The 20952-nt window shown below is 44.2% G+C and overlaps 1 protein-coding gene across 1 annotated transcript in view; it reads right to left on the bottom strand.

Annotated features, from left to right (window-relative positions):
- KL (klotho) overlaps positions 1 to 14300 on the bottom strand; it is a 30863-nt gene extending 16563 nt beyond the window's left edge. The window contains exons 1-2 of the mRNA XM_015420514.1: positions 13584 to 14300; positions 17 to 334 (exon numbers count right to left, since the gene is read on the bottom strand). Coding sequence (XP_015276000.1) covers positions 17 to 334; positions 13584 to 14300 — 1035 coding nt within the window. The remainder of the gene's footprint in view (positions 1 to 16; positions 335 to 13583) is intronic.
- Positions 14301 to 20952: the final 6652 nt, after the last annotated feature.

Genomic DNA, 20952 nt, shown 5'->3' with positions numbered 1-20952 from the left:
TCATGGGGAAATCCACAAGATGGAAACTCAGTGTAGCTCCAAAAGAAAGAGCAAAGAAATCAGCTGTTCCCCTAACAAACTTCTTCTCTGCTTCAGTAAATTCTGGCAGCACCAAGGACAGATTATCCTTCATGCTCTGAGGGTAGTCTCCATCAATAAATAGAGGCTTAGCAAACCAGCCCAATACGAAGTCCAAAGATTTCTGACATTCCTTTATATCTTCTCTAGTCATCTTTTGAGGCTCTATCCAGTGAGAACTTAAGGCAATGGACACTTGACCTCCTTGAATCGCTCGGAAATGGTTGTTGTAAAGGTGCCAGACTTTGGCATGAGCCTGTGGGAAAAGAAGAACTGTTTTATTTCATTGGGTTTCCTTTTATGATTAGTCTGAAACTTGCACACCACCGAGTCTCCAACAATGGTTCTCATGGCTTTAAGAAAAACTATTTTAACATCTATTCCACTCTATCTGTATGTGCCAGGGCAGGTAACAACACTTTCTTTAAAAAGCACAGTAACTTTCTTTTTTACTCCTGGTGGCATTTGCTTTCATGCAGCCCGGAAAACTTTCTTGGCCCCATTTGAAAATTGAAGTCTTTCATACCCGTCCTTGAATGTTTAACTTCATTGAAACTTGACTAAATTAGGGAAGAGCCTGTATTAAAATCCAACACCCTTCCTTAAATGTAAACTCATGTTTAAATGACAGATATATTTCACTGCTTGCGCACTCCTTCCTTATCCCTGTTCAAGTTCCCTTCTTCTCATCCTCTTTTGCCCTGCTCTTTTCTTTTCCATTCCTTCCTTCCTCTTTATTCCTTTCTCTTTCTTGAGTCCCTCTCTCCTTACCCCACCATACCACATGCTACTTTTCCAACAAGCTTTGAGGAGAACAAAGAAAATGAGAAGATGGAGAAGCTCATAGGGTTGCCAGGTCCCCTCTGGCCACCAGCAGGGGATGAGGGCCTAGGGTTGCCAGATTCTGGTCGGGAAACTCCTGGAGAGTTGGGGATGGAGCCTGGGCAGGGACCTCAGTGGGGTACAATGCCACTGAGTCCACCCTCCAAAGGGGAACTGTTCGTTGAGCTGTAATCCGAGGGGATCCTCAGGACCTACCTGGAGGCTGGCATCCCTAGGGAGCTGCAAAGATGGCAAAGGGAAAGTGGACTGATTTTCATGTGCTCCCTAAGAAGTACAAGCAGTAGCCACAGTTCAAAAGACAACAGGTGCCTGAGCTCACAATGAAGAGGGGGAGGAGATTGGGTTTATACCCCGCCCTTCACTCAGAGTCTCAGAACGGCTTACAAACTCCTTTCCCTTCCCCTACCCACAACACTGTTATGTATTGGGACTGAACCATTCCAGGTATGTCACATCAGAGACTGGCTGAACTTAGAGCACAAGAACAATAGCCTACCAGGACTCTGGAAGTACCCAATCAACTAGTAATGTTATGCAAATAGCCTATCATTGGGAGTGGGATGTGTTTGGGTGTGGCAATTGCATGCCATTTAACAGAGCTGCAGTTCTAGGGTCTTGTCTTGCTGAAATCACAAATAAAGTTGAGCTGCTCCCTGGAGCCAGTTTGGTGTAGTGGTTAAGTGCACGGACTCTAATCTGGGAGAACCGGGTTTGATTCCCCACTCCTCCACTTGCACCTGGCTGGATGACCTTGGGCAAGCCGTAGTTCTGACAAGAGCTGTCCTTGAAAAAGAGCAGTTTCTGTCAGAGCTCTCTCAGCCCCACCTACCTCACAGAGTGTCTGTTGTGGGGAGGGGAAGGGAAAAGAGTTTGTAAGCCGCTCTGAGACACCTTTGGATAGTGAAGGGCGAGGTATAAATCCAATCTCGTCTTCTTCTGGGCTCGAGCCTGCTCATCCATGGAACCCACTATTTAACAGACACCCTGTGAAGTAGGTGGGGCTGAGAGAGCTCTTTTGAGGACTGCTCTTGAGAGAACAGCTCTGACAGAACTATGGCTTGCCCAAGGTCATCCAGTGAAGGAGTGGGGAACCAAACCCGATTCTCCCAGATTAGAGTCCACCCACTTAACCACTACACCAAACTGGCTCCTGTGGCTGTGGCTATTTTCTTGAAGCTACTTCACTGCAACTACAGCTCTATCACCAGCAGAAAGGGGGAGGCTTGGCCTCTCCAAAACAAAGCAAGAGTAAATCCAAAAAGAGCCAGAACAGACCAGGTTGGGGTGGGGGATAACAAATGTATAATCCACAGTCTCAGCTAAGGAAATCTACCCCACTAGGGCTGCCAACCTCCAGGTGGGACCTAAAGATCTCCTGCTGTTACAATTGATCTCCAAATGACAGAGATCCGTTCCCCTGGAGAAAATGGATGCTTTGCACGGTAGACTATAGCACTGTACCCTGCTGAGGTCCCTCCCTTCCCCAAACCCTGCCCTCCCTGGGCTCCCCCCTCCAAATCCCCAGGGCTGGCAACCCTAACCCCACCCTGCAATGGTCCCCAGGTGATTATTTGCCCTGCAGGACTGCCTACAAAGCCACTAAATCCAGAGCAGGGTTGCCAGCCTCCAGGTGGCTGGAGATCTCCTGCTTACAACTGATTTCCAGGCAACTGAGATCAGTTCACCTGGGGGAAATGGCTGCTTTGGAAGATGGACTCTATGGAATCATACCCCGCTGAAGTCCCCCCCCCAATCCCACCCTCCTCGGGCTCCACCCCCAAAATCTCCAGGTATTTCCCAACCCTGAGCTGGCAACCCTAATTCAGATATATACAAGGGGGACCAGCAATTCAAAACAGTACAATAATAATGGTGAGAAATTGCTGTAAAGTTCACAAATCACAATGAATAGACAATAATAACTAGTACAGAATTGACGCTTGTTGATGTTTATAATTTCTATGTTTTCAGAACACAGGACGTCAAATACAGAAGGTGAGCGATACGAACATCTCGGGTGGTTGTTCGTTTCGAGACAACTCTTTTTCAACCAAATTCAGTTTTCTGGTTGTCTTATTGTGTTTAGCTGTGATATCAATCTTATCCACCATCCGTAAACAAGTCTGTTATCCGAATTTAGAATTTGTTAGCCCTTGTGCTGTTAGAACTTGTTAGCCTATGTGCTTTACGGATGGTGGATTCATTGTGATTTATAAACATCATCAAGCGTCAATTCTGTACTAGTTATTATTGTCTATTCATTGTGATTAGTGAACTTTACAGCAATTTCTCACCATTATTATTGAACCCTAATTCAGAGGCAGTAAAATGGACTGTGATCGTGATCCAAATTTGGCCCTGAACAGCTTATGAAAAGAAGTTCTCCACAACTCTCATCTGACTACAGGGAAAGCAAGTCTTGGGCAAATGTATCCTTTAGTTTGGTCTTCTAGGTGGGTAAAAAGGAAAGGGTAATTTAATTGCTGAATGTAATGTTATTTTCTGCTTCAAGCAAGTAGCTTTTGTTTAAGAGAGCTCGATGAAACCAGTTGTTTTTGTAAGCAAGCTCATTGCTCTGTAGGGATGGATGTGTAGAATGGCCAAAAACTTTAGCCCCTTTCAGTCATTACATTCCTGGCAGTTTGATCGCATGAACTGCATGGGGAGAATGGTGTATGCTGATCTGAGTTCCTTGGAGGAAAGGTGGGATAAAAATGTGTTAAATGTATAAACTGAAGAAACCGCTGCATTTCCCAAAGAGGAAAGAAAGAGATATTCTATCTGGCTACTTTACTTTCCATGTGAATTCAAATGTGAACCTATATTCTTGTATACGGGAACAGTGTCACCAACCAAACAGAAGAAAAGTGTGTATGAGAAAAACTGTACCATCACAAAACTACCATTAGTACAGTGGATGAGAACTGAAAAGGCAGATAAATCTCTTAGTAAAGGAATAATGACAAGTTATACATCCTCACTCCCCAGATAATCGCAGTTAAACTTTATGTGGGATGATTAAGCCTGTACTCAATTTTGAGAAAACAGCTACACTAAACTTACACCAGCATCTGAAAGGCAATCTGAAGTACCACATAACATGGAAGGTATTATTGAAAACTTACAAATTTACATGTGCTGTATATTAGTTCACTACCTGCAGTAATTTCCCAGGTGATGACTTAAAACATGAAAAAGGAAAAAAAAGAAAAAAAAGATAAGCAACACATTGAGTAAACTTTGGTAAGATATTTGGACAGGAACTACCTCACTTTTATCTGTTAACTATTACATTTATACCACACTAGTGGATTCTTTTTGTGTCAAATTGTCCCTGCATTCCTAATTCCTGCTTGCTGCTTCCATTCTGTTTATCTTGTGAATTCCTTTTAGTAAAAATACACACAAAAATGTAGCTTTGTAGACTTCTCACATATTGGCCTGAGGCAAGCTAAGTAACAATTGCTTGCAGGGGAAACTGAACTAGTCATGTTTGTCATCCAATTCTTAAAAAAAAAAAACTGTCAAGAGATTTACTAAGGACCATTGTGAAAATGTGAGCATCTGGGACTCCATGTCTGCCAAACATGACCTTCATATGACCTGATTATAATGAAATCTTTGTTAAAGTCAAGAGTTCAATGTATAAGGAGAATGGTCAAAAACTTACCTCAATAGCACTTCCAGAAAAACAAATCCATTGCTACCTGTCACCAAGGTCTAGCAGCTACCTTTGCAGAAAAAAAGCATTCTTATGGCTGTTTATTACTGTGAATTCCTTGAAATTTTCTAAGATCTGTATTTGTATGCTTAGAGCTGTTACCCTGCACTTAGTAATTCCCTGGTGCCCTTAACAGAATTTTGAAGCATCGCTTTCTGGAAGCTGTGGTAAGAAAGAAAGACCAGCAAACAGTTTTAAAGTTATCCTTCATTGGAAGGCCCTTCTTTACTGAACTTAAAGGTAAAGGTAAAGGTTCCCTTGCTCGAAAGCCAGTCGAGTCCGACTCTAGGGTTGCGGTGCTCATCTCCGTTTCAAAGCCGAAGAGCCAGCGCTGTCCGAAGACGTTTCCGTGGTCATGTGGCCGGCATGACTAAACACCAAGGCGCACGGAACGCTGTTACCTTCCCACCGAAGTGGTCCCTATTTATCTACTTGCAATTTCTTGCTTTCGAACTGCTAGGTTGGCAGGAGTTACTGAACTTACTCTCTGCTAAAATATTAAACATATCATAGAACAGTGTTCCTGGATGCATCAGAAAATTTTGCCAGGCTTAGGTATTCTTTCTCTAACTGTATTAGCCCCATATAATTAAGGCTTAAATATAAAAATGCTTACTTAAAAAAAAATAGATTTACAGACATTATATGCTTGAATTACATCTCTCTGAATTTTAAAGGTTCTTAGCCAACAAATGTCACTGTAAATTGTTAAAATACAAAACTTGTCACCATTCATTACACAAAACAGGACACATTAAGTTGTTCAATCCGTATTTGTTTTATTAGTATCATTGTGCATATTTATCATCTGCGGTGCTTGAAAAACAGAATCAGAATGTGGATAATTAACCTGACCAGCAGTGCAATAAATTATTTGGAAGAATACAGTGTCCAGATTACAAGATCTGACAAAATTCAGAAAGCATGATCTAGCCACAGTGATCCATTCTGTGATTACATCCAGGTTAGATCACCATAGTGTATTCTATGTGTGGGCTGCCCTTGGATGCTCTGGAAACGTCAGTTAGTTCAAAATGCAGCAGCCAGGCTACTGTCGGGGTGAGATACAGGGGTTGTATGACCCTGGTACTGATAAATCTGTACCGTCTGCACATCTGTTATGGGGTACAATTCAAAATGCTAGGTCTTATATTTAATGCCCTAAATGATTTGGGACCAGGATACTTGAAATACAGCTTCCTCTCTTACTGGCCAGCCCATCAGCTAAGCTATTCCTCATAAACCCTGCTCTCGTGCCCTTGCCTGCAAGATGAGGTGGGTCATGACCAGAGACAGTATTTTTCAGCAGTGGAATGCCTGTGGAATGCCCTTCCAGAAGAAGTCGAAGAAGCAGAAGCAGAGTTGGTTTTATACCCCACCCTTCACTATCTGAAGGAGTCTCGAAGCGGCTTACAATCACTTTCCCTTCCTCTTCCCACAATAGACACCCTGTGAGGTAGGTAGGGCTGAGAGAGCTCTGTGAGAGCTGTGACTGAAGCTTCATGTGGAAGAGTGGGGAATCAAACCCGGTTCTCCAGATTAGAGTCTGCCGCTCTTCACCACCACACCAAACTGGCTCTTGAAGTTCTCCCAGTGTCTACATTACTTTCCTTTAGGGGCCAAACCAAAACATTTCTGATTACCCAGGCGACCCAATATGGTGTAATGGTTAAGAGTGGTATACTCTAATCTGGAGAAACAGGTTTGATTCCCCAGTTCCCAGGCTTCCCACTTCAATCAGTGGCCCCGGTCACACGGGCCGGATATCGCGAAGGGGGGGGAGGCGTGGCTGTTTGCCCCAGAGCGAACTACCATGCGGCAGCCGGATCAAACGTCCCACCAGACGTCCTGCCGACGTCCCGTGGTTGGGGGGAGGTGCCGATCATACCTCACTCCTGCGGCGCGGCAAAGAAGCGGCGCCGCAGGGGTTGTGTTGGTTTTTTTTAACTCAAGTGTTCGCATGCACCGTTGGGTGCTTGTGCGCGCCCGTGGAGACTTGACCAAAAAAAAAAACTTTTCGCGACGGGACATGGGCGAGTGCCGGATGTCACAAGCTAACACCGGAAACGTGATCTGACGCCCGCCCTTGCCCCGCGGTTTCCAGAAACTAGTACCTCGGAGGTACTAGTTTTTTACAGCGCATCTTCGGAGTGAAGCCTCGGGTGAGCCACGGGAGCTCTACGCTTCCCAGATGTGGCGGTGAGATCGCGCCCGGAAAATCCGCCTATCTTCCATCTCTCTAGCGTGCCTAATGCTCCGTGTGACCGGGACCAGTGTTTTATTTTGTAAGCCACTTTAGGCAGGTTCCCTAGAGGGCTGGCACAGAAATTTTCCAAATAAATAAATGAATATTCTCCTGTTTAAAAATGTTGTGGTATTTATTTATTTATTTATTTATTTTAGACATTTTTACCCCGCCCTCCCCGCAAGCGGGCTCAGGGCGGCTTACAGGGGCATAGATGGTAGATGGTATGCATTTCCCTCTATGTCTTATTCAAAGACCAACCCAAAATCTTTCCAACAATTCACGCTAAGAACATGAGATGTGCCAGTTGATCAGATCAGTGGTCCACCTAGTCCAACATCCTGTTTTACCAGCTGACTAACCAGTTACTCTAGAGATTTGAAAATCAAAATATAGAGACCAGGGCATCATCCAGAGGTCAACTCACAGCATAGGTATGCAGAGAGCTTAACTCTCTCTGGACATGGAAGTTACTGACTAGTAGTACGCCTTGGTGGACCTATCCTCCATGAATCTGTCGAATCCCCCTTTAAAGTCAACAATGCTTGTAGCCATCACCACACACACCAGTTGCAAATTCTACAGTTTAATTGCTCATTAAGTAAAGAAGCATTTCCATTTGTTATCTGGTGTCCCTGTGATTATTGGGTTAAATGTTAAAAAAAATAAAATAAATCATTTGCCTTGGAAGCACAGAAGCTTTTTCACAGTATCCCTGATTCTCCACATTCCCAGTTAAGGGGAAAATGCTATTCTAATAAATTACAAAGATGACCTGACTTCAATGTAACAAGAGAAAGAAATGTTATTTACAAAAATAGAAGCACATCTTACATGATATATTCATGTAGGTACAACATTTAACTTATTGTGAACTTATTATCTTCAAAAGGTTAATTTGCTACAGCTCCAAGCGAAGATAAGACAGAGAAGAAGAGGGTTCCTATATTAGATGAAACAGAAGGCAATCAACAAGCAAAGAAGCTCAATATCTAACCAAGGAAACTCTTACCCACAGAGGCAGTCTCCTATTTAATAGGGAGAATTAGCTTAAGGAGACAGAGTGAGGGGTGGGTAACTGGGATCTCCACAAATGTATACCAGGATTTTTCCTCTTTAAGAGAATTCTCAAATAAGCCAGGCAGATGTTTAACTGGAAAGGCTTTTTATTAAAAGAGAAATAAAAGGGCAAATCACACACACACACACACACACACACACACACATTTAAAACATGCAAGCTGGCTAAGAGAAAAACAGGGAGGAGCAGAAATAGTTGAGGGGGGAAAGGGCTATGATTACCAGATTGTGGGACCAGGAGACAGTTCCATGATTTGTTTTCAATAAGAGTATAAGCTGAATGGAAAGCAATAGTTTGGTTTTGCTATATTAGAATTGCCAGAAAAGACCTTTGTGTTCCTTGTCAAATAAACAATTGTAATTGAATGTAATGTAACCCCTGATTGAGGCTGACCAATGGATTTGTGCCAACTCATTTGATGTCCCTCTACCTGTAACCAATGGGGTTTACCATGCATCATAAACTGTGCCTATGTCATTTTGGGTACATATAATCCTCTGCCCATCTGGCTGGAGACCAGAGAGCAGCTTGGTTTGTGGGTACCTTGTTGCATTGCACTGTTTCTCTCTTTATTGCAATAAATACTTTAGTTTTTCTTCCTCACTGGAACTTAATTGTTGCATTGCACTGTTTCTCTCTTTATTAGTTTTTCTTCCTCACTGGAACTTCTCGTGTGTTCTTTTATCGGGCCTGGGGACACGCAAGCCACGACTTATGGAACAAGATCTTGTAGAGGTCCATGGATGCAGCACAAAAACGGCCAGCATTCCAGGGAGAAGAAACCCACAAAGTGGAGGTGCATGCTGTTGGTACCAGGAATACACACACGGAATCCAAATATAGGGCAAAATGTTCCCTGGGATAAGCGGACATTCACCCCCCAAAATAATAATTTTATGGGTTTTTCAGAGGTGGACAATGATTTGGGATAAGCTTGATAGGATTTCCTGAGGCAGACTATTAGTGTAAATGGGGCTTGATGACCCTGTAAGTACTGGATGGGGAAAGCTACCAGGTTAGGTGACTAGAATTAAGTGTTGCTTAATTACGGTAAATGGGTGCAGGGAAGTGAGGCTGGATGTTGATGGGATTAGTCAATAGGTTCTTGGGAGACCCATTTTCCTAAATTATGCCTCTCTCTAGGGTAGGAAGGAGGTCATTAGCTAGCTGCCCATCTTACTCACATTTCTTGTTTTGTGCTGACATCCATTTTGTGTCATTCTGGGTCAGGCAGTATATTGCATTTATGATATTTGAGATTATGTATATTAGGGTGTTTATGGTTTTCTAGGTATTAACTGCCCCTTAGTGAGAGAAGGAGTTTGACTGCTAACAAAAGGGTTGGGCCAACTACTACGTGTACCCAAGCAGAGAATTATCTTAACGCTTTCCCTCCCAGAAAGAATTATCTTAACGCTTTCCCTCCCTCTTGCATGCAGAGTTACAATATCCAACAGAGATTTCATACTATGGGAGGAAAAATATTCTCTATCCATTTTCTCCACCCCACGCAAAAATTTATAAGCCTCTACCATGTCCCTCCTTAGTCATCTTCTTTCTAAACTGAAAAGCCACAGGCTCTTTAGTCTAAGGTTCACCAACCCCTTAATCATCTTGGTTACTTTAATTTCTTTCTTAATAATCCCTAGCATGGATTTTGCCTTTCAGAAACCTGTGGAAAAATAAATAGGATACAGTTATTGCTTAGTATATCAAACTGGGCATAGAATCATATAAACATTTAGGGAGAATAAACTCCCAAACAGAATCACTATGGTGGAGAAACCAGGCCCTAAAAATAATTTTAAAACAGGAGTGTACTATCACCTACCTGACCAAAATTCTATGTTGTGTTCTGACACCAATATGTTATGAATGACAGGTTCAAAGTAATTTTGTACTTAACTAGGTCAACAGCCCAAAAACAAACTTTACCACGAAGTATATAAGCAAGGCACCAAAATAAGCAATGAAATTCAGACCTTGGTAATGAATACAACAGTATTAACTTGTTTTCATGAAACTTGATCTTGTCTGATGACTTATTCAGATAATAAATAACTTATCCGGAGAAAAGATGAGTTCAAAATCCAAATAAACCTACATGTAGCTTCACAAAATATGTACAGAGCACAGTAATGTTTGCATATCAGGCATTTGTAAAAACAGATTAAGGTTTAATTTTTAATATAAAGAGAAATTGTTTTAACTTGTTACAGTGCATGGGTATTACTTTATTTGTAAAGCACCGCAACCATACACCTGAAAACATACCGTCCAAAAATGGCCAAGCCTGATAGTTAAAATAATGACTTTGTGATTCATGACTATGAGTTTCCAAGGCTTAGTTTAAGTGAGACAAACTGTATCATTATTGAAATGAAATCACTGTTTTATACTTTCCTTTCTCAAAATTTAGGGAAATTAAAAAATTTACATTTAGGATCGCCTTTCCCAGGTATGTTTGCTTTGGATGGGACATCCTTGGAGAATTAAGGTACTTTGGAATATTCTGTTTTTAAAATTTACAAGTTGAGACACGGGTAGAAAAGGTATTATGTTGGAAAGACCATGGCTCAGTAGAAAAGCCTCTACTTTGTACACAGGCAGTCCCAAATTCAATCCCCAGCATCTCCAGTTCAAAGGACCAGGCAGTAGGTGATGTGAAAGACCTCTGCCTGAGACCATGAAGAACCACTGCCAGTCTGAGTAGACACTGCTGACCTTGATGGACCAAGGCTCTGATTCAGTATAACACAGCTTCATGTGTGTGTCTGAAGCAAAACAAACAGGCCAGCAGTGCTAACCTAAGTTCTGCCCCCGCCCCAACCAATTCTGTTAAATCCAAACTGTTCTATTTAGTCCTCTGTACATACACTCTCCACAGTTAGACTGAGCAAACCATTTTCTGCTCCCTATCACCCTGCAGGTGAAATACAGCAGACGACATAAGTTTCACCAGACAAAAGTGTCCAGTGCCACCCATCACTGACCTGGTCACAGCGGGCCTTGTCAGATTTTATTTTTAAAAAACATCTATTAGCTGCCTTTCTACCTTATAGGAACTCAAAGTGGCTTAAAATGTTAGATCAAGTGCTTTGGAGAGGGGGTGTTCTTGGAGACTCATAAGAGGTGCTTTTTGGCTGCTGGTCATAATAATAGAACTTCCTCAGGAGGAATAAATCCTGTTCACAAGTTACAGTGATCGCACATAAAAGCCACATACAGCATATACAATGAACACACTGTTGATTGTATTGACTCACTCTCTGTAATCTGCCTTGAGTCCCAATGAGCAAGGTGGACTGTAAATAACATATTTTTTAAAAAAAAAACCTATTGTAGTCGTTATTCTAAATTACCAGGCAGATTTTGTACTCCAGCATAAAAAGGAAACCTGTATCAGAATATGCTACAAAGCTGCATGCACAGAGAGCTCCTTAGCTGTGGACTTCGGTCTCTTTACATTTCCCCAGCCTGACTTATACTTCACATCTGACCTGTAGTCACTTTCAAAATAGCTGAGGGGGAGCAAAACCAGCTATGGAGCATGGCTTCTTTCATGTTCCCTCTCACCTGGTACAGCAGGCAGATACACAGAAGAAGAAGCAGATATTCAGCCATCATGTCTTGCTGCTGAAAGTGCTGCCGGATGGAAGAGAGAGAAGGCTGAAGCCCCTCCTGATGCCGTGCTCTGCAGCCGATGTGCCACACACACACACACACAACTTTGAAAGTGAGTCCAGGTCAGACATGAAATGCAAGTTGGGTTGGGGAAAGCCTCACCTGAAAGTGTTTTTAGAAAGTGGGTGGGGCCAGATGGATCTTTTGCCCAGCAGGACTTCTGATTGGCTGTGCAGGTTTTTATAAATGTTGCTTTGGCAGCAGCTGCCACCTCAGCACAAGAACCTAAGAAGAGCCCTGCTGGATCAGACCAATTGTCCATCTAGTCCAGCATCCTATCCCACTCAGTGGCCAACCACTGGATGGCCAACAACAGGGCATAGAGGCCCTGTTGTTGCCTCCTAGCGCTAGGATTCAGAGGGTTAGTGCTTCTGAATGTGGAGGTCCCCCTCAGCCACCATGGCTAGTAGCCACTGATAGAATAAATCCATCTAATCCCCTTTTAAAGCTGTTTATTCCTGTTGCCATCACCACATCCTCTGGCAGTGAATTTTGCAGGGCCGCGAAAATGAAGCTCTTCCGCCAGGCATTTAGATAAGGAGCTGCATTTCACCAACTATGCCCTGCACCAACACTATTTCCAGTCTGAGCCTGCCGATAGTGGATCTTGCTGCTGTAGGATGTTTACATATGCACTTTACCATAGCTGTACCGCCATCGTCACACGTTAATTGTTTTAATAACTATGCTGCGAATTCTATACTGATATTTATATTGTTGTTTTATTTATGACCTCTATTGTAAGCCGCCCTGAGCCAGGGAGGGCAGGGTAAAAGCCCAATAAATAAATAAATAAATCACTGTCTATGTAAAGTTGTATTTCCTTTTGTCCGTCCTGAACCTACTGCCCATCAGTTTCATTGGATGCCCCTGAGTTCTAATATTTTGGGAGAGGAAGTTCTCTTTGTCAACTCTCTCCATCCCATGCATAATTTTATAAACCCTTAGTCATTCCTTTTCTAAGTATCTTCACTGCATGACTGAATGTATATGTAAGTAAGTAAAACTTGAATCAGATCTGGAAGAAGGTTTACACAATTATTTATGGATTAAGAAATCAATCAAAATGATTGTAACACAAGAAATAAGCCATACAGTCAAAGATGGACTTTTGAGAATATGGTTTACACACCAGAACTTACTGAGCCCTTCAAACTCTCCGTTATGTCCCCAATGGAAGCTCATCATGATACATACACGAGAAATAAAAATGACTTTTTGACATATGGTAACATGGTAAATGCTCAAGGGAAAATCAAGTCTTGGCAAGATATTAAAGATGAAGGAATAATATTCAATGGTTGCTATATTATCAGCTTCAAGACTAAAAAGATCATTAACATGGAGAGTGGAGCTTTCGTGTGCACACAAACTTCTTCAGATACAATGAAATGGAAGTTACCAGTCCATACATATAGGCAGAGGATGAGCAGTAAATTAGCGTACAACATAATGAAGATGTTTAACAGATTCAAGGACCAAACAGGAATAGCAAGCTTAGTTTATATGGTTACCATTTGTTTAGGTTTAATTCTGGGGGGGGGGGGACGACACAGTAAAGGAAAAACATATATATCAAAATTGGGAGATTGATGGGCAGATGTATCCTTTTTAATTGTGGAATGAATGCTGCGAGTAATTAACTGAGACCTTGCGGTTCCGCTCCATCCCTCTCCTCTGATTATAACAGAGACGGGACAGGGGGTCGTTTTATCTCCTCTCATTGAAGGGCTATGGAAGAGGGGAAAGGTCCTGGGCTTACTTTTCAGGCTCGCCCGGAATTCTAGACGGCGGCTGTTGGAAAGGCAGCAGCCGGCCAAACGCCTCGGGGAAACTCTCCGGGCGGCGGGCGACACGGATACGCCCGGGGGAGAAGGGCGCGCGAAAGCGAGGACGGGCTGGAGCCCCCGCCCGGCTCCCCTTGCCCTTACCTTGAGGAGGTTGTGCGCCGCCCTGTAGCCCGCCTCGGGCCCGCCCTTGACGCCGGGGGGCAGCCGGCCGGTGGCGTAGCCGTGCCAGGCCACGAGGTAGGGGCTGTCGACGGTGAGCCAGTAGCGCACGTGGCGGCCGAAGCTCCTGAAGCAGAGCTCGGCGTAGTCGCGGAAGCGCTCGACCAGCGCGGGGCTCTCCCAGCCGCCGTGGGCGTCCTGCAGGGCCTGGGGCAGGTCCCAGTGGTAGAGCGTGACCAGGGGCTCGACGCCGCGGGCCTTCAGGCCCTCCAGGAGGCGCCCGTAGTAGCGGAGGGCGGCCGGGTTGGCGGGCGCCGTGCCGTTGGGGAGGAGGCGCGCCCAGGCCAGCGAGAAGCGGTAGTGGGAGACGCCCAGGAGCCGGAGCCCCTCGAGGTCGCGCTGGAGGCGGTGGTAGCTGTCGCTGGCCACGTCGCCCCCCGCCGCCGCCGCGCCCCGGTGCGCCCAGGTGTCCCACACCGAGGGCCCTTTGCCGTCCTGCTGCCAGGCGCCTTCCACCTGGTACGCCGCCGTGCCCGCCCCCCACAAGAAGCCCTCCGGGAAGGCGTCGTAAAGGAAGAGCTGGTCCTGCGGGTAGGGCAGCCGGGCGAAGCGAGCCCAAGTGCCCGCGCTCGGCTCCCCCAGCACCGGCCGGCAGAGCAGCAGCAGGAGGAGGAGCGGAGCCCGGGCGGCGGGGGTCATGCTGGCGGTAGCGGCTGCTGCGCGGGATGCCAAGGGGGCGAGTGCCGCCGGGCTCCTTCCCCGCAGTCGAGGCGCCTCTCATTGAAGGGCTATGGAAGAGGGGAAAAGTCCTGGGCTGGGCACATACTGTGTGATGGGCTGGCCGCCTGGCCCCAGCTCTTTCTGGTAAGCGAACTGGATTTGGCAGTGGGGACAGGGGGTCGTTTTATCTCCTCTCATTGAAGGGCTATGGAAGAGGGGAAAGGTCCTGGGCTGGGCACATACTGTGCGATGGGCTGGCCGCCTGGCCCCAGCTTGTTCTGGTAAGCGAACTGGATTTGGCAGTAGCGTGGCGGCGGAGGGAGCTGATGGGAACGTCTGCAAATCCTCGCGCCCATCCCGGGCAGAGTCGCACCTGCGAACGGGGGGCGCTTTGGGGCTTCTGTATTTAACCAGACCTGTCGTTCTTCGGGGTTGATGAACCCCCCGGCTCCCTTTAACTGTCCTTCTGTGGTGGAGAATTTGTTCGTTTATTTTCGAGTCCTGCTTTTCAAGGCTCAGGACTTGAGGGAAAGGCTCACCGTCAGACTTCAGTGAACTTTCTCCGGGTTCCTAATCAAGATGAATGACATGTTGTCGGTCAAGTCTTTTATCGTCTCCCTGCAACTGTGTGACTCCAGAACTAGGTGGGCTGCTGGTCTGAGCCAGTCCAGCTCTTCTTACCTATTCACAACATTCATATAGTAAAAAAAAAAAAAAAAGGGGGGGTTTTTTAGTTCTTGAAGTGGAGAGTCTGATCTGAGTGAATGCTTATGAGTACAGAACTAGAGAATCATCGTTAGTTAGGAAGGACTAGTGAGCACTGCATACAAAGATGTGATGTTCTGTATGCTGGGGTTGATTTTGTGCCCAGGTTTTAGACTGAACTTCTTAATTACCTCTCTGATGTAAGGATGGAGGCAGACTTATTTCTTCAGCGACTCACTTGCTGGAGTGAGAACTGAGATGAGAAGCATCCAATTGCATTTTACAACATGCAGCATTTTTCCATACTTCTGTCGTAAAGCTTGAACAGAAACTCATGTTTCTCTTCCCTAGTGAATTGTAGAAGACAAAGCTGGAGCTTGTGCAGTTCATAAAGTAATGGTAAGAGGGGAAACGTATAAAAATGGAGTTTTCCAAGTAGGTCGTCTGCATTCTTCTAAACTTAATCCAGACAAATCAGATTGCATTGCTATGCTGTGTATGAAAGATGCCTCCATTTAATCAGTGCAGAGTCATGCAAAAGCATAAACTTAATCCAAGACGTACTGCATGGAAAATGTAACAGATCATAGTTTGAATCCTGTTCTACATAAGCACAGTGGTGTTTGAGGAAGGAAACTTTACAAGCCCCCCCCCCCTTGCAGTTTGCCTTTTCTTCCCAGAGTCTTATCCCGAAGCTTGGTGGATCTCCAGTAAGAATGCAGGCATCTGCAATGACAGGAGGAATTAGCAAAAATTGCTTCCCCCTTCCCCTGGGATGAATGCCTTTTTATCAGTGGAAAATATAGGTAGGAGCCAATAAGCTCGCCATAGGTGTCTCTATTTGCCTAGATGGTTGCCACTGTTACTCTGTTAACGTGCTTGTGCAGAGTACTTTCCAGTCTTCATTCTGCTTGCTCATACAATTTTTTCTCCCTATTCCTCCAAGGAGCTCAATGCATGCTTCTGCCTATTTATAGATGAGAAACTGAGGTCAGTTGCTCCAAATTCCCCGGTGTGTCCATGGCCAAAGTGGAACCTGACCTGATATCTACCAGATCCAAGTCCATCTCCCTTGTTGTTGGACCATCCTTTCCAAAGCTTTCCCTGTTGCAATACATCCTCATCCATGTTTTAAATCTCAGAATAAGGGACTACACATTGTGACCCAGTGTAGTGGAGAGTTAGAGTGTCACACTAGGACCTGGGAGACCCTGTTTGAATCCCCACTTGTGCCATGGAAGCTTGCTGGATGACTTTGGGCGAGTCACACTCTCTCAACCTAGCTTACCTCACAGGGTTGTTGTGAGGATAAAATGGAGGAGAGGAGAATAATGTAAGGAACTTTGGGTCCCCATTGGGGGAAAAGGGAAGGTATGAAGTAAGTAAATAATGACATATACTTAGATTGGGACCAGCACTCTGATATTCCATCGCTTCTTACCCTATTTCTGGCAGCTGGACTAAAGGGTAGGTTGACCTTCAACATGATAAGCATTGATCCATGTGGTGAGAACCTCCAGGCACATGGTGAGTGAGAGAGCTAGGAGTTGGAAAAAAGTGAACATGCAATTAATGTGGCCAAGTCCAGATCTGCTGAGCATGGCTCTCCAGTGTTCTCTGCCCCATGATGAGGGGTAAAAACAGTCTTTAAGGAACAGAGAGATCCTTTCTGCTAGTGAAATCTTTGAATCCGTGTTTTCATACTGGTAATAATAACCGCAGAATGATAGCCATTGCAGCAACAATAAACAGGGTTCTTATGGCACCTTAGGAATTAACAAGGTTTTTAATCAAGCATGAGCTTTTATGCACCAGGGCCCACCTCTTCAGATGCATTAGGTGAGGACTGCATCTGACAAAGCATGCAGGGAGTCCCAAACGTTTATGCTAGAATTTAAAAAGTCTCCTGATTATTTCACATTATGTGGAGAGTTCCTTTTTTTTTTCTTCTCCCCCCTTCTCTTTTCTTCATCTAACTATGTGATCTGATTTAATTGTAATGAACTTGGATCCACATCTACAATTCACAGCTGCTGCAGGATGCTTTGAGTCCTTAGGGTAGAAGAGAAAGCGAGAGAGAGACATAAACAAATCCATGTCTCCTACAGATCATGGCAAAAAAGACATTCCTAATGCTGTCCACAGCCAATGAAGAGCTACTTTGGGTGATGCAAAGGAGCAGCTGCTTCTTTTCTTTTTTTTTTGCTGTCAAGTCACAGACAACTTATCATCACCCTGTTGGGTCTTCAAGGCAAGGAAGGTTCAGAGGTGGTCTGCCATTGCCTGTCTCTGCATCGTGACCCTGGTATTCCTTGGTGGTCCCCCATCCAAATACTGACCAGGTCCAACCCTGCTTAGCTTCCAAGGTCTGATAAGAATAGACTAGCCTTTAGCTGACCTTAAATTTCATTTCAAATGCACGCACTATGAGATAGTCACTTAACATCCAAAACAACGTCTTCTCAATAAAGTGAAGCAGTTATGTAGCAGCTTCCTTGCAGCCAACACAAGTGGCAAATAATGAATCCCCTTACCATGACACTCCTGGCACTGCTGATCTAGAAAGAAACATTTGCCCAAGTAACCCCTTCACACACCTAGCCACAACTCTCTGCTGAAGGAAGGGACTCAGCTTAACGAGAACCTGGGATTTCTTGGAAAGAGATCTCAGCATTTCTTTTTCTGTATCAGGCACACAGGACCCCAGCTTGGACTGGACCCCTGGGAGAAGGGTTAAGCCTTCCTTCATGCTTTTCCCCATACTTGAAATACCCCAGGTAGCTGATATAATAGGGCAAATAGTGGCTCACTAGGGCCAGTTTCAAGTCAGGAAAATGGGAAAGGGTTTAAACCAGTACTGATCCAAATTAGGCCCCTGTGACTTTTTTTTTAAGGGAAATACAAGCTGGGAGCTCTGTTAATAGAAATCACACCATGTCATGTAGTTGATTGCTGTAGTAGGGTCTCATTCTTGCAGTGCTTATGAGAGGAGAGGGAATTTAATTATGCATCTTCCCTAAATAAATGGATAGTGTATGAATCCGGGCTAACAGATCACAAAAAGTAAACCATGCATATGGACAAGATATAAGAAGTACCAGAGTGACTTAAGACCATTGTGGATTGTACCAGTAGAATAAATACATGGATACTGTATGAATCCAGGCTAACAGATCACAGAAAGTAAACCATGCAGAACATGTTACTTTCTGATCACAGGTACTGTTCCGATCCCCTTGTTCCAATCTAGTGCTGACCTGACAGTGCAGAAGGCTTCACAGAAAAGGCAAGATACAGAAGAACACATTTAAAGGTACACTTTGTGTGAGTTCACTCATGCAGACTGGTCAGGGAATGCAAGGCTGAGTGATGTCTTGTAAGTGTGAAATTGCCCTCCCAGATCAAACACTGTGGCCGTATAGGCACTCAGATGCAATGCTTTTATATTAAGCCACACCACCCAAGAACCATCAAATAAGAAATGAACTGTAATGTCAGAAGGCAGTTACTGAATTTTTGCAGAAGCTAGATTCCTACCTGCACTTGTCCTCTTTTTAATATATCTATGCATTTTGTTTATTGTATTTTGTCATGACTTATTTAACAGGCATGTGCTCTATGGAGCAAAATGTCACTTTTTAAATGCATATATACAGATGTGAATACCCAAGGCTGCCTTATATCTAGCATGTTATTGTCTGTTCACATCAGTTTCTGCATTATGGTTGGAATGTACATTTGATTTTAAAATAACTCTCTTCTGGGACAGACTGGAAGTCCACAAGGGCCCTGCCATTTCCTACCCTCTCGTCCCCCATCTCACCTGATGGAGGGACAAAAAGTTGTCTGGAGGAAAAGGATGTGCCAGACATGCTCTTCCTTGCCGGCCTCAGGGTGTGGAATGGGGAGCCTGTGACAGACTGCCCTCAAGGCCTGCTTTAGAGAAGAAGAAGAGATTGGATTTATACCCCGCCCTTCACTTGGAGTCTCAGAGTGGCTTACAAACTCCTTTCCCTTCCCCTCCCCACAACAGACACCCTGTGAGGTAGGTGGGACTGAGAGAACTCTTGACAGAAACTGCTCTTTTTCAAGGACAGCTGTGCCAGAGCTTGCGACTGACCCAAAGTCACATCAGCAGGTGCAAGTGGAGGAGTGGGGAATCAAACCCAGTTCTCCCAGATTAGAGTCCGCACACTTAACCACTACACCAAACTGGCTCTCTTTTTACCTGTAAAGCAAATGCCCAATCCGCCCCTGCTTTACTTTATAAACATAGGTTTATAAATTGAAAGGAGCATGGCTGTCCTCTGAAAGTACACTCTGGAGATGCTTGGAACTGTTATCACTTTAATTTACACAGCAAAATAATTCATTGTGTACGCTTGTGTCCACCTCTTTATATTCATGGGCAGGCACCTACAAGCAGTCTTCCATTTAGTCTTCTGAAAATGCCAGCCCTTGCATCCAAAGGAGGAGAGGAAGACTGAGGTTAAATTAGAGATGTCTCACAAATCTTCGTGGTAGGGGAATATCATGCTGTATATTTAACTTCCAGCGACTGAGTGATTCCCGTTAATTGCTTGTGTGGAGACAGTATCTGGGCTACTTCGAAAGGGCAGGTGACATTTTGCTGTCTTATCTCATTTAAATAAAAGTATTTTCGTAATAGTAAAAAAACTTTTAAAAGGTTATAAAGTTACTTTTGGAATTTAAATATTACAATATACTGTAGGTGAGGTATGTAAAATAATGTGCATGCAACAGTGATGTCAGTAGTCATGCATAGATATTCCCAGGAGATAAAGTTATTGTTTAACTAAGTGCTGAAGGCATTATGATAATTTAGATTTATTTTTAGACAAACATTTGCAGAGGAAAAACTGCTAGCAGTTGCTAATAGAGTATTTCTGCAGGGGTCTGTTTATTTTTCAACTTGTTCCTGGCAGTTCATGATCATGCTTTGTTTTTAACGTGCGTAATTTTGCCACCGCCATTTTCCTTGTTTTTTTCACTGAAATTTCCTTTTAAATAGCTACAGGCACACACATTTTGGTGTACTCTAATGGACCATGACTTTATTGATTTTTGTCTCTTTTTTTCAAAGAGCGGGATGAAAACAGTTTAACTTCAGTGGCAGCACAGTGCCCAGCTGTACTGATCAATGCTGTATGTTAGGGATCTTGAAAGGGACAGTACAAGTAAGAACAAGCAATGTTGACTGGAAGGCTGTTTTCAGTTGCATGAAGGGTGGGAACAAGTCAGCCGAAAGAACCCTTGTTGTTGTTGTTCACTTCATTTACAGCTCAGGTTTCTCACCGAGAGTCAAGGCAGATTACAAACTATCAAAAGCAATTCAGTCAGACAGCAAAGATGCAAAAGGACTAGGGTTAGGGAACAGAAAACAATGTAAACCAAAAACTAGTGTATGACATATCATAATGAAGAAAGGGGTTTATGAAGGTAGAAGACATTGCAGTAAAAAAGGGAGGTAATACATACAGTAAACATTGCAATAGATTATAATGGTGGTGGAAAGTGCTGTTAAGTCACAGCTGATTTATGGTGACCTCATAGGGCTTTCCAGTCAAGAGCCATTCAAAAGTGATTTGACTTTGGTGGTCTGGTCTCCTATCCAAATACTGACCAGAGCTGACCCAGCTTAGCTTCCAAGAGCTGACAAGATGAGGCCAGGCTGGGCCATCCAGGTCAGGGCAGACTACAATACTGGCCCCTGACAGAAGCAATGTTCTGTGCTGTTCTGTTATACTCCATTATATCCTGAACATTTCTGTTTTGCGCCTTCCATGAAATGTTGGAAGTGTGGGGGCCTTCCTGACCACCTCAGGCAGGCTGTTCCACAGTGATTTCCATGGGTGGGAATTAAGCACAATCTTAATTGTCCTATGGAAATCAGTGGCATCAAAGC

This window comes from Gekko japonicus, unplaced genomic scaffold (genome assembly GCF_001447785.1).
Source record: "Gekko japonicus isolate JY-2015 unplaced genomic scaffold, Gekko_japonicus_V1.1 scaffold576, whole genome shotgun sequence".
Lineage (NCBI taxonomy): Eukaryota > Metazoa > Chordata > Lepidosauria > Squamata > Gekkonidae > Gekko > Gekko japonicus.
The sequence above is the reverse complement of the archived record's forward strand: the minus strand, read 5'-3'. Positions and strand labels throughout refer to the sequence as shown.